The sequence below is a fragment of the Cydia splendana genome, chromosome 23 (assembly GCF_910591565.1).
Source record: "Cydia splendana chromosome 23, ilCydSple1.2, whole genome shotgun sequence".
NCBI classification, from domain to species: domain Eukaryota; kingdom Metazoa; phylum Arthropoda; class Insecta; order Lepidoptera; family Tortricidae; genus Cydia; species Cydia splendana.
Genome location: NC_085982.1, coordinates 12,551,537 through 12,566,684, shown reverse-complemented (window position 1 = coordinate 12,566,684; position 15,148 = coordinate 12,551,537). Strand labels below are relative to the sequence as shown.

At 35.6% G+C, this 15,148-nt stretch overlaps 1 protein-coding gene across 2 annotated transcripts in view; it reads right to left on the bottom strand.

Moving 5' to 3' along the window:
• Nucleotides 1-15,148, bottom strand: part of LOC134801790 (thyroid receptor-interacting protein 11) — a 78,929-nt gene that overhangs the window by 56,832 nt on the left and 6,949 nt on the right. For both annotated transcript variants that reach the window (XR_010145722.1, XM_063774388.1), the window contains exon 2: nucleotides 12,426-12,479. Coding sequence is in view for 1 of the 2 variants with exons in the window: in XM_063774388.1 (XP_063630458.1) it covers nucleotides 12,426-12,479 (54 nt within the window). In the remaining variant the exon portion in view is untranslated. The remainder of the gene's footprint in view (nucleotides 1-12,425; nucleotides 12,480-15,148) is intronic.

Here is a 15,148-nt window from a genome sequence, read left to right as displayed (position 1 = left end):
CCTCGTACTTTTTTAATTTTATACTTTTTCGTTCTATAAGCCGCAACAGACTACCGGACCGCACCGCGACCATGGTGCGCCGCACCACGTAATAATATAATAAAAGTATTTTTAATATTAAATAACAATTTAATTAATAATATAAGAAATTTTTATCTTGTATTTTATTTTATTTTAATGAATATAGTTCTAAATAACTTTAAAAACCAATTTAATATCGTACAAACGTTTAACTGTGGCTGTATAAGATTCTGCCTTTGCTCATTTACGCAAGCGTAAGGTTTAAAAATATATTTTTGGTGTATTCCTTTTGGTTCCCGCTTTATGAAATCGAGTAAATAGAATTCAACGAAAGAAATCAAGAATAATTTGTTTTTAACAAATTACTTACATCATTTTTTATAAAAAAAAGGATCTACGTGGGATTTGTAAAATTAAAGAATTACCAATTGTTCCAGACGAGGAAATAAAGACACTATTTTTCCATTTTGTTTCCACCCAGTTGTTCACGGGACGGGGACGCAGAGGAGTACACCACTTTTCTGCGCTAGAGCATAAACGTATCACTTTCTGCGCACCTTTTAGAACAACAACGACCCACTTTCAGAGCATGAGATATGAAAAATTACTTTCCTTCGTATTTTCACGGAAACCTACGAACGCGTCTTGCTGTTTCAGTCAGTCTCGGTACAAGAAGTACTGAGGTTGATCGAAGTAGCATGACAAATACGAACGATTCCGAGAAAATACGAAGGAAAACATTTATGGACTACCAGTGTCTTCCCCTAAACAATTTCAAAAAGTAGCAAGATGCTTTGAAAGTTAGAAAAGGCAAATTGAAAGCCATAAGGCTTAAACCCAAATCTTCTGGTTTCCCCTATTAAAAAAAAATCCGACCATTATCTGATTTATCTGTTTCCAGCGGTGAAACATCGCTCAGACGGCTGTAGAGATGGGTAGGGGTGAGTAAATACTGAGTATTTACTCGGTATTTACTCAAAGCACCCGATAAATACCCGTATTTACTCATTTAGGTGGGTAAAAACAATTGCTTATAAGATATTCAAAAAGTGAGATTTAAGAACAAAATTGTCTTTTATTGAAGAGTGCTAACGTGTATTAATAATATCTATAAAATAAAAAGCATATAGGACGCTTAATTATAGGAAAAAATGGTAATTATTAGTGAGAGGCAAATTGTGATAATGCATAGTTAACAATTTTGTTTAAAATAAGAAGGTATTTACTTTAAAAATATGGTACTTCAATTCTATCGATGTTGTAGATAACTGCATGTCGCGCAAAAGTGCGTGTTTACGCGGCACTTACGACCTTTTATTAAGGGTTTTTTAAAGAAAACTCAAAAATGGCTCAGCCGATGATGTTCAAAATATTGTTTTTTGTACTCTATTATACGGCTTATCTCCCGAAATGTTATCATATTTTTTCTGAACTTTGGTTCTAAAGTTATAGAGAGATAAACATTATTTTGGCCTTTCGAAACGGTTTTTTTCCAAAAATATTAATTTTATCCAAAAATGTTCTTAGAAACATTCCAGTTATTTTTAAAGACCAATTTAATGATGTGCAACACGTTGGTGGCTTCTGAATTTTTTTTTCATGACAATTAGTTACATGTATGGAGTGCCCCTCTAAAAAATACATTTCTTACAATTTTGAGTACTTAATCCAGTAGCGGCTTCCATAATACACCTATATTTCAAATTTATATGCCCCTTTCAGCACTCTAAATAGTTTATATCCACCAATTTGGGTATAAACGAGTAAATACGGGTATATTGAGTAAATACTGAGTATTTACTCGGTATTTACCCGTGAGTAATTACTCACTACCCATCTCTAGACGGCTGACAAAACCCGTGCGAAACACGTATCATTATCCATCTACTACAAGCACTTTACCACTTCAACGTAAAACGAGTAAATTATCAGAAAATTATCGTTCAACACCTCAACTGATAAAACTGACTGATAACATATTAACGGTCACCGTTCCCGCCTTTTTACTACTTTTTTAAAGTTTTAACTGTCACGACCTTATCTATGGTCGCTTTTTTTTAAACGCGAGGCGTGAGCGAGTACTTAATGCCCTAATTACTTGAAAACTATAGTTTTTCGAATTTCGAACACGAATGAGATAAGTAGCTTGTAAGTGTTTTCGATGTACTTGAATACTAATGAAGGTGTTTTTGCAGTCGTTGTCACGTTGTTACTATGGCAGATTTTTATTGTTTGATTTTGAATCTTATCTGGAATGGCAGTGAGTTGTTTTTTGCGTGTGTCCTAAGCTTTATTCGACCTTTATTAACGGAAACAATGCTGTATTAAGAAAATGGGTGGTACCATCGCCTAGACTATTAACTGTACATTGGTGGACCTTACGCCTTTTGGAATAAGGTCTATCGATGTATAGTTAGGAGTGTTGCTGTTTGTACACTGTTAAATAAGAAAACTAAAAAAAATAGATTTCTTCTATATAGAAATATAAATTTAAATAAATGAACGCTTGCCAATTACAGTAATTACATTTACCACTATTTCCAATAAATCAGATACCTCTCATCCGCCATTATTTACCGACCACAGACAATTAAGTCCTTTTTTTTCTAATTCTGCCATCTCATTCGAACAATGGAATGGCGTGTGCAGCCGTGTAATTTTACTGCATCTGTGATTACATTTAACAGAAGGGCGTAAGCGTCATTGAGTTTAGTAAGAGTTACGTCAGTTTGTAGTGTGTGTTGTTCAATGTCATAGTTACATGATGGGTCACGTGGTTTTCGGTTTTTACTGAGTCGGATGACCTGTTTGTAACGATGCAACAGGTTGCCAGTTTGATGTTAGCAACAAACCGTCAAGGAATTAACTTTTCATAGTGAAAATAAGTACAAAAACTCATCATTCATGTTGACGGATTGGTGGCCGTTTTCGAATGAAAGAAATGTCTGGCGTCCGTTAGCTGATTGGGTGGACGACGACACTTCTGGATGTGACTAGTAGATGTCGCTAGGCGCCTCCCAAAGGCGCAAATGAAGAATCTAGTGTAAATTTTCGCCGTCATCGGGTAGGTATCGATAGCTAAGTTCGTAGAGTGGCGAGCTGGTGTCAAGGAGTTGCGAGTTCGAATCTCGCCAGACACAGTGAGTTTTTCCACTTTTCCTCTATTTCTGAGCATTCATAAAGCGTTTACCGATTGTTGTTAGTATAGTTGTTAGTATAGTTAGTAGTATAGTTTATAAGTACCTAGCAGATTAACAAATGTGGACTGTATTTGTCTGAATAAAGAAATTAGTACTTTTATTATAGTCACCTGCAATAATGTTACACAACGAAGGCCGCATTAATATCTAACACGATCTTATTTGCAAAGCCATAAGAGCGTGTCACATATTTTTGCGGCCTTCGAAGAGTAACATTCGTCGCTGGAAAGTAATAATGCTGTAACCCGCAATACAATTGTAGTGCGGGTTACAGCATTATTGCTTTCCAGCGATTCTGATTGTACCTCCTTGTAAACCTCAAAGTTAAGTTTTTCAAAACCGCCTCCCGTTTATCGTTTATCGCGTGTCAAAGATTGACGTTCCTAGTGTATTGTTACTTTAATGTGCTTAACGTCGCAATTTCAAGCCACGTCACTGCGAGGAATTTTATCGTTCGCCAATTGGTCATAGCAAATCGGTTACCACTGGCAGTACGGTTTATCACGTAATGTATGAGTTAAACTACAGAATAAGTTATAGTATTTCAGACGTTACCATGGCCACGTCAAAATATTTTCCAGAGATGCGCCGTGGCTACGTCAAATTTCAACTGAATAACAGAAGAAATAATGTTCATGTTGGGAAGACCGTCTATCAGGTAAGCTCTTTCGTAGTTTCTAACTCTTGCGTTTGTACACGTACTCTTTAAGAAGGTCAGTCATCATTTTAGCCTACAGTCACCTACTGGAAGAAGATCCGAACGTGAAAAGAGCCTGAGAGCAAGAGGACTAATGATAATATGACAAATAATGCATTATGACTTAACCCTATTTATTTAATTTGGTGAACAGAAAATATCCAAGAATCAACGACCCACAGCATTACCCAGCAAAGACAATACACCTTTACTCCATTGCAATAAGAGCTAAAAACGTACACATATTTGTGAAGTACAGTAGCGTGCAGCGATAATCATAAATTAGTTGTTTAAATAATTATCGATGGCATAGATACAGCCGATTGGCGTAATTGCGGGCCTTGGCACCGATGCCGGTTTTCACGCTAAAGGAAATCTCTTTTCCTATCCTCTACCCGCCCAGAGGGCCTACCGCGAACCACGTTCGACGTGTTACCTCTCTGTCGCACTTGTAAATTCGTACGTAAGTGTGACAGGGTCGACCTCGACCTATAAAAAGCTCTGCCATTCTATTCGATTGTGAATTATAATTTTAACAAATCAAAATCGCATTTGTCTTAAAGGGCCCACAAATTACCTGTTCGCCGGACGATATCAGCCTGTCAGTTGTTCGGAACTGTCACCTTTTGCGATTAACTGACAGGCGAACTGGTAATCTGTGGGCCCCTTTAGCTTAGTTTTGAGGTGTGAGGTGTGGGCGCTAAAGGCTGTCGCTCCAATGGATTGTTCACCAATCACCATCTTTGATTTTGGGAGTTATCAGTATCTTTTCAACACTACAATTATTATTTTTTTAATTTGACAGCTCTAAATTTCTACGACCGGTCTGGCCTAGTGATACGAAGGCGATGGTTCTGCACATTTAGTCCCACAGTAAGCTCAATAAGGCCTGTGTTGTGGGTACTAGACAACGATATACAAAATAATATAATATACATATGTATATACTTATATAAATATATATAACAGAAATATATAAATACATAGAAAAATCTATAGATAACTTAGGAACAAATATTTGCGAGGAGCACACAAATAAATGCCCTTATAAGAAAAATACTGAAAAAAGTAGCATAGCCAGGTATTCAACCAAAGATTTCTGGGCCACTTAAATATCTTGTGACCGTACCGTAACATTGATATAAAAAAAAATTCTAATTGTCACTGTGGCATAGTAGGGAATGGCCCATAAGACAAGTTGATTATAATTTAATCAACTTAAAAATAATTTAATTTAGTTTTAGTTGGTTGTAATTTATTTTTGTAAACCTGTGGTTGTGTACAATAAAGTGATTATTACTACTAACTACTATTATCTGTACAATTTCAATATTTGCACAAGATAGTCTCTTTCTAAAGGATAGTACCTCACCTGCAATATTATGTTACACAACGAAGGCCGCAGAAATATCTGACACGATCTTATTTGTAGAGCCATAAGAACGTGCCACATATTTATGAGGCCTTCGAAGGGTAACATATTGTTACAGGTGGTACATTCCGTAAAAAATATTTCTCAAGTAATAGCGAATTGTTCGTTTTAGAACCTTTCTTATTGCCTCTTTCATACGGTAACTGTGTCGCGCGATAAATATTTATCGTAGCAATATGTTGGATATAAAAGCAACAGTCTGTATGATATCTTTCTTTCATAAATATGAATACAAAAGAGATGCATAATGTTTGTCGAGTCGAACAGTTGAGTTAACATAAGGTACTATTCAGTGTCTGTTGAAAATATAATATTTCATATATGATATGAAAAATGACAGACACGCTTGACTCATCAGGCTAATGACATTTTAATATGCTTGACACAAAAGCCGATATTAACTAAAAAATTATAAAAACCAAAAAATAATTAAAAATCTATATCGCTTATATCTTTAACAGGTTAAACAAAACATGTGTATTTTCCAATGAATCATCACAATTGTAAAATACATAAACCATCTTCACACTGCTGACGAAAAGCAAAACCTTTTAAAAAGATACCTGGCCGGTTGTAAAAAAGAATAAACAAACTCACCTCACTCAATCCTGTGATAACTGTCACTTTTGAATTTCGAACGCGACTTAATCGACGACCGTCCGCTGTGACGTCCGCGCATCGACTGACTTTTGAGGCGGCGCCTGAGTTTCAGTAACGCCTTTACGCACACACGTAAAATAATATAGTGTGTATGTGTGAGTAAAGCCTTCATGAAAATGCAATGACTAGAGGCGCCGAGTTCAGAGGTTCGTATTTACAATTAGCTATACGTTGGGACGTGTTTTTCTGCCTTTTGTTATGGGATATGGCGATGGTTGATAATACAAATATATCAGTGAATTTACATTTTCGAATATATCTGTTTTGCATTTGTATGCTTAAATAGTCGTAGTGCAGTTTTTGCATGTATGACGATATTTACATAGTGACAAAGATGTTTTCACATAGATAATGCATCGATGGCGCAGTAGGCTATTGTGACATGAGTATTGTCAAAAGTGATCCTGGACTCGATTCGTATCTAGACTATTTATTAGAAGCACATTCGGTTTTATCAAAGTATCGATTTCAGTGCATTACGCTCGCACAAATGAGACAGTGAAATAGAACGTAAGTACTGATTAAAATTGGCTTGGTGTAAGTAAGTAAATACACTTGCACCACAAAGAAAAAATACAATAACAGATTTACAGTGTAAATAAAGGTAGCAACAGGCGGTCTTATCGCTGTAAGCGATCTCTTCCAGACAACCTTGGGGTAGCAGGATATAAAGAATAGAAAACTTTTAAAACACAGGTACTGCACGAAATAAATCACAGGAATAAGAAGATTACACATTCGATCATATACAATTATATAAATACAGTGGAAACTGGATAAGTGGAATCGCAAGGGACCGGCTGTTTAGTTCCGCTTATCCAGGTTTTCCATTTATCCAGTTTTCCACTAAACCAGGTTCAAATAAAACGTTTTCTCACTTACAGAGGCTCTCGCTAACAGAGGTTGTGGATGCTTAGTAATGTCGCTTATAGAGGTCACGTATGATCAAGACTTAAATAATCATCTTTTATTAAATATGTATGTAGATATGTATGTATTACCTGACTTTTAAAAAAACAATACTGCAAATAATCCACAGTACCTACTCATATACAATTTTCAAAATTACAAAAACAAAATCACTCCTAATATTTATTTATGCAAGAGAAACCAGTATGGTTAAATAAATCAATGTACCGATTGTACTTTAATGCAAAAAAAACTGAGCGAAGTGTGATCTCATAAAAAATACGTAGTGAAAACACGAACCATAATGTTAACGAAACAAACTACCCTCCTTGTGACGGTTTATTAATAATACAAATTTTATAACGCCGAGCTATTCCACTCATAGAGGTTTCGGAGACGGCTGCTTCCAGTTACAGAGGTAAAATTAAGAAATTTTCGAAAAAATGGATTCCGCTTGTAGAGGTCCCAAAATTCCACTTATAGAGGTAATTCGTTGCCAAGGTACTGGAACCGAGAACTTGGGTCCACTTAAAGAGGTTTTCCACTAACCCAGGTTCCACTTATCCAGTTTCCACTGTATGTACCAATAGGTACAACCAAATAGTGTACTATTTTACGAATTAAATTTTAATCGACTTAATTAAGATGAGTCGTATGTTTGGGTGTACTAAGTTTCATCAGTCCCGGAGTCTTGCAAAATAAGTTGCACGTTGGGAAATCAATCACAGGTACTTTAGAACAAATTCGTAGTACAATCCTTTTTTACTGTCGTAAGCAATACTTAAATATTTATTTTATGTATTGTCCTAAGTAATTATTTTTTTACCCGACTTAGGACACACATGAATAAGCCATTAAATACTATTTTCGTGACTAACTCTGACAATAAAACCTTTTAATAAACCTACATTTTTAAGTACCGTCTCTTGTAATAAAATGTATTTTACATGAGCAAATTATATGGCACTCATTTCAGTTGCAATGTTATATTATCTGATGTACACTTGTTTAAAAAAGTAAACAAACGCTTTTCATCGTAAATCTCAATAAAAGAGAACGATAATGTTAAATTTGATAAGATTCTATATCCCAAATTAATTTTCACTCGGTATTCCCCAAGGTTCTATCCTAGGACCGAAGTTATTCCCAAAGAAAACATTGTACACAATAACACATACACTACGCAATTCAGTAAATATACTCAAGATGTTGACTCTGTACTCAGCTAGTGAGATAAAGATAAGTCCAGTCGACCTGAAATACTTAAATCCTAACATGTGGATTTGTGACGTCACTCCTTAACAACGACGTCATAGGGTAACGCAAAAGCCTCGCTTAATATTAGAAAACCAATTTTCATTTAGATTCTTTTGTGCAAAAATACTGTAAACGTATAATGACTTTTCCAACGGCTGTTACATTTGTTATGCGTGGTAAAGTGTACAAACTGCAAAAGTGAGAATTTTAAAAACTTGAGTCTTGTATTGCCCCTGAAATTCACTCAGCAAGATTTCAAAAATAGATCGTTATGACAACTTCTATCAGACCGACCCTTATAATAAAATGGTTTCAGGAACACTCAACGGAGAGTTCAATTTTATTCAAGATTCCTTTTTCTTATAGATGCCATGATTCAAAAGTTAACAGTCCTAGAACTAGAACCTACAAGTCGTGCGATAGCTATTTACACAAGTGCTCGCTCGTACGTTAAGTATATGTATAAAATGGGATATTACGATACAAAAATATAATAAAATACCTTGAAATAAATCTTTGATAGACCTTATGTCTTTGCGATAAGGTTTAAATTCACAGTTGACAGTGTCGATGGTATGTCATTAAGAATCTATTTATGTATATAGTTGATAATTAATCTTGTTGCTAAGGTTAATAAATTCTATAATTCGTATGAATCATTTATAGAATTTCACGGTATGTACAGTCAGTCCTCAAGTATGTACTTTTTGCAATTATTTCGATATAAAAGTATATTTTATAACAATAAAAATTTAAGTCTTACATTTTGCGTTTTGATCACTACACCTCATATTATAACAAAGTCCCCCGCCGCCGCGTCTGTCTGTTTGTGTATATGTATGTTCGCGATAAACTCAAACAATACTGAACGGATTTTCACGCCGTTTTCACCTATCAATAGAGTGATTCTTGGGGAAGGTTTAAGTGTATAATTTGTTAAGGTTTTGTGTAACCCGTGCGAAGCCGGGGCGGATCGCTACTATGCGGGGGGGTACCTTTTCTCTGCAGCTGACTGTACATATCCTAGCCAAGCCAATATCGAATAGACCAAAAATAATCAAAATTGTATTCTACATTTAAAAGATTATTTCTTGGCTGTCAAACTTAGATGCGTTCTATGCGTTCAGGGGTTCCGTAACGAAAAGGCAAAAAGGAACCGTCATGTGCAATTTTGTCAATAACATCGTGAAATATCTCGGGAACTACTTACGCTATTGACTTGATTTAGTTATAAAAACCGACACAAAACAGAGGCCTGTTATAAGTTTGATCGCTATGTGTGCGTCTGTCTGTAGATCTTAAACGCATGAACCGATTTTGATGCGGTTTTTTATATTTCAAAGCAGGTTTTCTAGCAGTGCATGGTTCTTAGACATGTTTTATCAATATCAGTCCATCCGTTTGCGTTTTTTTTAATTTAATGTTATTTCTTACATATATGACTTACCTGTCCGTCCGTCCGTCCATCAGCACCCAACGAAGCCCAAACCGCCCGCAATCAGCCCTTTTATAACGTTCGTTATCACTTCTATTATACGCGATCAATACTTTTATCTGTTTGTTTTATATCTCCCACTCTTTTTAACATTGTTTAGTTAGGCTGTTCACCCTTTGTTTTGTTAATAGTATTTTACCACTTTGGTGGCAAATAAGCGTATAATCCGACTAAAGACTTTTCCATCGCCAATGGATGCCTGAAAGTTCAGGGCAATCACTTGCGAATAGCCAAGTTGCCAAACCCTTTAGGCCTCAGAGAAAAGCTCAGAAAGATGTATACCCAGCCAAGATTGCATGGCCACTTTGGTGGAACTTATAGAGGGTGGCCAAGGAAGTGCATTCCCGTTGCCAGGGAGATTTTGGGACCCAGAATCAGCCCCCTAGTAGTAGTAACATACCTCATGTTTGCCAATCAGTTTAAGTTTTGGAAATGAAATTTTGACACTTCGTCTACGAGGTCGAACTCTTTACGTACCTAATTTGAAAATGTTATCGACCCTTCCGAAACTGGCAAAGGGAATGCACTTCATTTTTGGCCACGCTGTATACAGCCTCTCACTTTAAACTCTTCTCTCTCTTCATCTCTTTTTTTCTCTCTCTTTAAGTAGTGTCTGTATACAGACACTACTTAAATCATAACCGCGAGTCAATGCCCTACTTAGTCGGGTAAAAAACCAAAAAAAATGAGGTTTCGTTTTTGGACTGATGACTTCTTCAAAACTTAACCAATCGTAACAAAAATGTGAAACTAAATATTAGTGAGGAAATATTCTGATCTTAAGGTAGAACTTATGCTTTTAGCAGTGTAGGTACGTGTATTTGTTTAGCATGTTCCACTGTAGACGTCTTTTAAGAAACTATTTGGCACAATCCAGAGTTTGCAACCCTCGTCCCTCGTCGTTTAGAAGCCTTACCGCTATCTCACATAACATCACTGGCTCAGTGACCCAAAAAGGATCTTGGCCTCTGACACAAGAGAGCGCCACTCCGCCCTATTCTGCGCCACTTCACGCCAGTTGGGTACTCCGAGGGCGGACAGGTCTTTTAAAGCTTCGTCACTCCAGCGGTATCTGGGACGCCCAGACGGACGGGGGAGGATCGTGCTGTGAGAAGAGCGTATGTGGGGCACCCGGGCTATCTCACATATTTTTACTAATATATACATGCAGGGGCGTCAACCCCCAGTGGCGGCATATGTCGCCCCTGGCGGATTGCATTTTGTTTTTCTAGCTTGACTTCTGAGGCGGCGAAACGTATTGGCCCGGGGCGCCAAATTTCAAAATACGCCCCTGTTAATTGTATACATGCATTCTATATTATATGACACTAAGTCTAATCGTATGGATATCCTGACAATAAGCTTTTAAATTGATTTTATTACGGTAAAAGCCAGAGGTCAACACATTTAAAATCAGACTAAAAATCCAAAAAAAAAGCATTTTCGAATGCATTCAAATCAAAGCGCAGGAAGCGATAAATATGTATGTTTGTGTGTTTGCATAATTTATTTAGATACGTATCGATCGAAGGTTCACAATGTTCACATACATATTCCGGTGGATCATACGTGTTGAATAGGTCTAAGGTTCGATTCCCGTTGTAAACCAAATTACGTTTCGAATTCAAAAGAAGCTTCAGGTAAAAAAATCTCAGCTCAGCCATCTGTAGTGATCTATAGGCACTACACTACTGTTTAACTAGATAATGTTTTGAATGTTTGTATGGAATTTAATGTTCTGAAATAAATATATTTTATTTTATTTATTTATTTTATTTACTACTATAAGCATGATTATTATGTCCTCCTATGCATAATGACGTATTTCTAATTTACACAAATACGAAGTGTCAATTGGGAACAGATTGTATAAGAGCTAGTATTGTATTGTATTGCTGTATAAGAGCTAGAATCACTAAAAAAAATCCGATTTGTAAAAAAAAAATATTTTTTTCTACGGTGGGAAATTCAAGGGGCTTATGGGGGTAGCGGCATGAATTTTCAGCTTACTATTACAAGCACGACTACAAGGATCAGATCAGAAGTCAATCTGCGGTATAATACCTAATTATCACACCCCGGATTTTGGGTGCGGGAATGTTCTAGCCAAAAAATAGCTAAAAACTGTAAAAAAAAACTATTTGAACATTTCTAAGCCCGTTTGGAGCTTACTACCTATTTTCATACATAATTTCGAAACGATTTTACAAAAACAAAGTTATAAACCAAGTAAGTTCTTTCGAATTTTTAGTGTATTTCCCCGTTTCTTTTTGTGTAATATACATATGTATGTTTATCCTATAAATTTTGTATTTATTTACATCCTTTATCTTTCTGGTACATTGTTGTACATTTTGCTGCATTTGTCACCCTCTTTTCACTCTCTCCTCTCATCTACTCAAAGGTTAATTGTAAGAGATCCCTCAAAGGGATAACTTCGCCTTTGTACTTCTTACTAATTATGCTAATTATGCATACTATAGTTCGTTTTTTTAGCATTAGAAATAAGGTAAACAATCTTGATGTGTCTTTTTATTGAAAAACACGTTTAAAAAATAAGTCACGGCGAATATATAACAATTATGAATCTAATACGATCATTTATATTATTCTGCTTTCATAAGTAATAGTTACTGATAAAAAAAAAGCGTTTTTCAATTAAAAGACATGTTAAGATCGCTTACCTTCTTTCTACTAAAAAACGAACTATATCACTGTTCTAGAACTCCCAGTTTATATAAATGATTGGCTTACCTCAGATTGCAATGTGGCTTCAAGTTCTGCTGTAAGACTCTTCAGAGACGCGATCTGAAAATTAAAAAAAAGGTTTGTAAAACGAAATCCATTCTGTAGAATGTAGATAATTATACACTTCGGCTGTAAGAAGGCGCCTACGCCTTTCACTTCCGGCAGAAGGTATGAAGACTTTTGATGTTGCAGCGAACTATTATATACAAAATATCAATTGGCAGTTTACTTATAACCTTATAACTTCAATTGTTTTTTTAATAATGAATACCTAATAAATTTATGATTCTCTAAACACATATATAGCTGGTCAAGCAAATCTTGTCAAAAAAAGGCGCGAAATTCAAATTTTCTATGGGACGAAATCCTTTCGCGCCTATACATTTTTCAAATTTGCCGCCTTTTTCTACTGACAAGATCTGCTTGACCAGCTATACCTTACGATTCTCTTTGCCCATGTTCCTCTGCTAAACCAATCTTGCTAATGCCAGACTATAGCTTGGTCTTATATACTCTACAATACCTTTAAAAAATATACCTAAATGCACCATAGAGCACAAACAAAACGCTTTACGATGCCAATATTCCGCTCTGACCTATTGGCTGCGCGCATTTCAATCGTTCCAAATTTAAAATTTAAAACGATCGAACGCCATTGGATGTTTTTTTCTATTCCGTTGACAAATAGCTTTCTGTACATTTTGTACGGGTGTTGTTTACAGGTATAAATCTTTACTATTAATAGTTTAGCTTATAAATAAATAGATCAACGATAGATAATATAATAATATCTGGGAGACATATAAAACATATAAAAACTCAAAAATGCGCGTTTTCCCAGAGATAAGACCTAGCAAGATCGATTTATCGCCCCTTGAAAACCCCCATATAGCAAATTTCATCGAAATCGTTAGAGCCGTTTCCGAGATCCCCGAAATACATATATAAATAAATAAACAAGAATTGCTCGTTTAAAGGTATTATTAGATATCAATAAGAATAGTAATCACAATCTATACGTACCGCTCTCCCAATTTTTTTTTAAATGATATAGGAATTTGCTAAATATTATTTTTTCAAGATTAATTCTGTAAGAGATTATTTAAAAAAAAATTGCCGGAAAAAGTGGCCAATAACACTAATGATAAAAGGACGTACAGTGTGTAATTCCTCCAAATGTAGAATTTAAAGCGTAGCTAGCTAGACTCAAAAAATACTAGTGAAATAATAGTTATTTACGATACAAGTGCGGAAAAGAGGGAATTCGAAACGAGTGGCGATAAATTAATACACGACCGAAGGGAGTGTTTTAAATCGACACGAGTTGCGAATTACCTATTCGCACGTGTATCGTACATCGTACAACGTTTTACAGTACATATGGCCCTTTAAACTTTTGACATACGCACGAAAAGTGCTATTTTACGCACTAGTGCAAATAGGACCATATGTACTGTAAATGCAATTTTTCAATTCTAGTAACAATAGCAACACTAGCAACATACGCTTGTTAGACCTGCTGAAGTAATAAGCTTTTGGCAAAATATTCATTTTTGGTACAAGCTTTTACCGCTGACTATACTTTTCTTACGACAGACAACTAATACTCATCGAGACAATTCTAAAAACCCCTAACACAATTAGGTTGCGTTGTTTCATCACGGAGTTCCTATGGCCATCTCCTGTCTCCATCATCAGATCAGTTCGACAGTACCATATTATTGTATTGTCATCAGAACTACATACAGCTGCCAATTTTCATGACGCTACGATCCTTGGAAGATGGTTAAATTCCTTACATTTACCTTAGATTCCATTACATTAGTTAAGTTACAAACAGGTCGACCTAATAAAAGCTTGTTAAAAACAAAAGAAGACGAACTAATATCCATTGGGCGTTGTCCGCCGAAAAAAAAGAAAAAAAAATAGTGCGAACATGAATAAAAGATGCCACCTGATTTTTATCAGAGATTAGAATCGCAGATATGTCCATTGACAAATATCGCGGATTTAGGAATTACCATAGAGTAGGGATTTTCAGGTAGAAGATGCCAAACAAATCGATCAATTTCGGATGAACGGGACGCCTTGTTTTCCAAGTCTCGTCACACATATTTAATTACACAAACGGATCTACTGCGATATAATTTCATTGTTTTTACCTTAAGTTTATTTTTATTTTAGACCCGTTTGTGTACAGGTACACAAAATAGGTCTATTTAAACATGTGTACAAAACGCGAGAGTTTTAAGTCCTGTTCATACTTATAGTTCGTTTTTTTTAGCATTAGAAAGAACTTGAAAGAAGGTAAGCGATCTTGACATGTCTTTTAATTGAAAAACGCGTTTTAAAAATCAGTAACTATTACTTATGAAAGCAGAAGAATATAAATGATCGTATTAGATTCATAATTGTTACATATTATTAAAATGTGTTTTTATTAAAAGACACATCAAGATTGTTTACCTTATTTCTAATGGTAAAAAAAACGAACTATAGGGCATACTGAAAATTTCTGGACTGGCCACTTAGAAAAAATAAGTCGTCTGATATATCAGAATCCAGAAACTTTCAGTATGGCCCACGTACAAACACTTAAAGACATTTACAGTACATATGGTGGGTTTAGGCGGAGTATGTCACTTTCTTAGGAGGTCACTTTCGAGTTATGTCACGTTCTGAGGACGTCACATTCTGAGGACGTCACATTCTGAGGACGTCACCTTCTG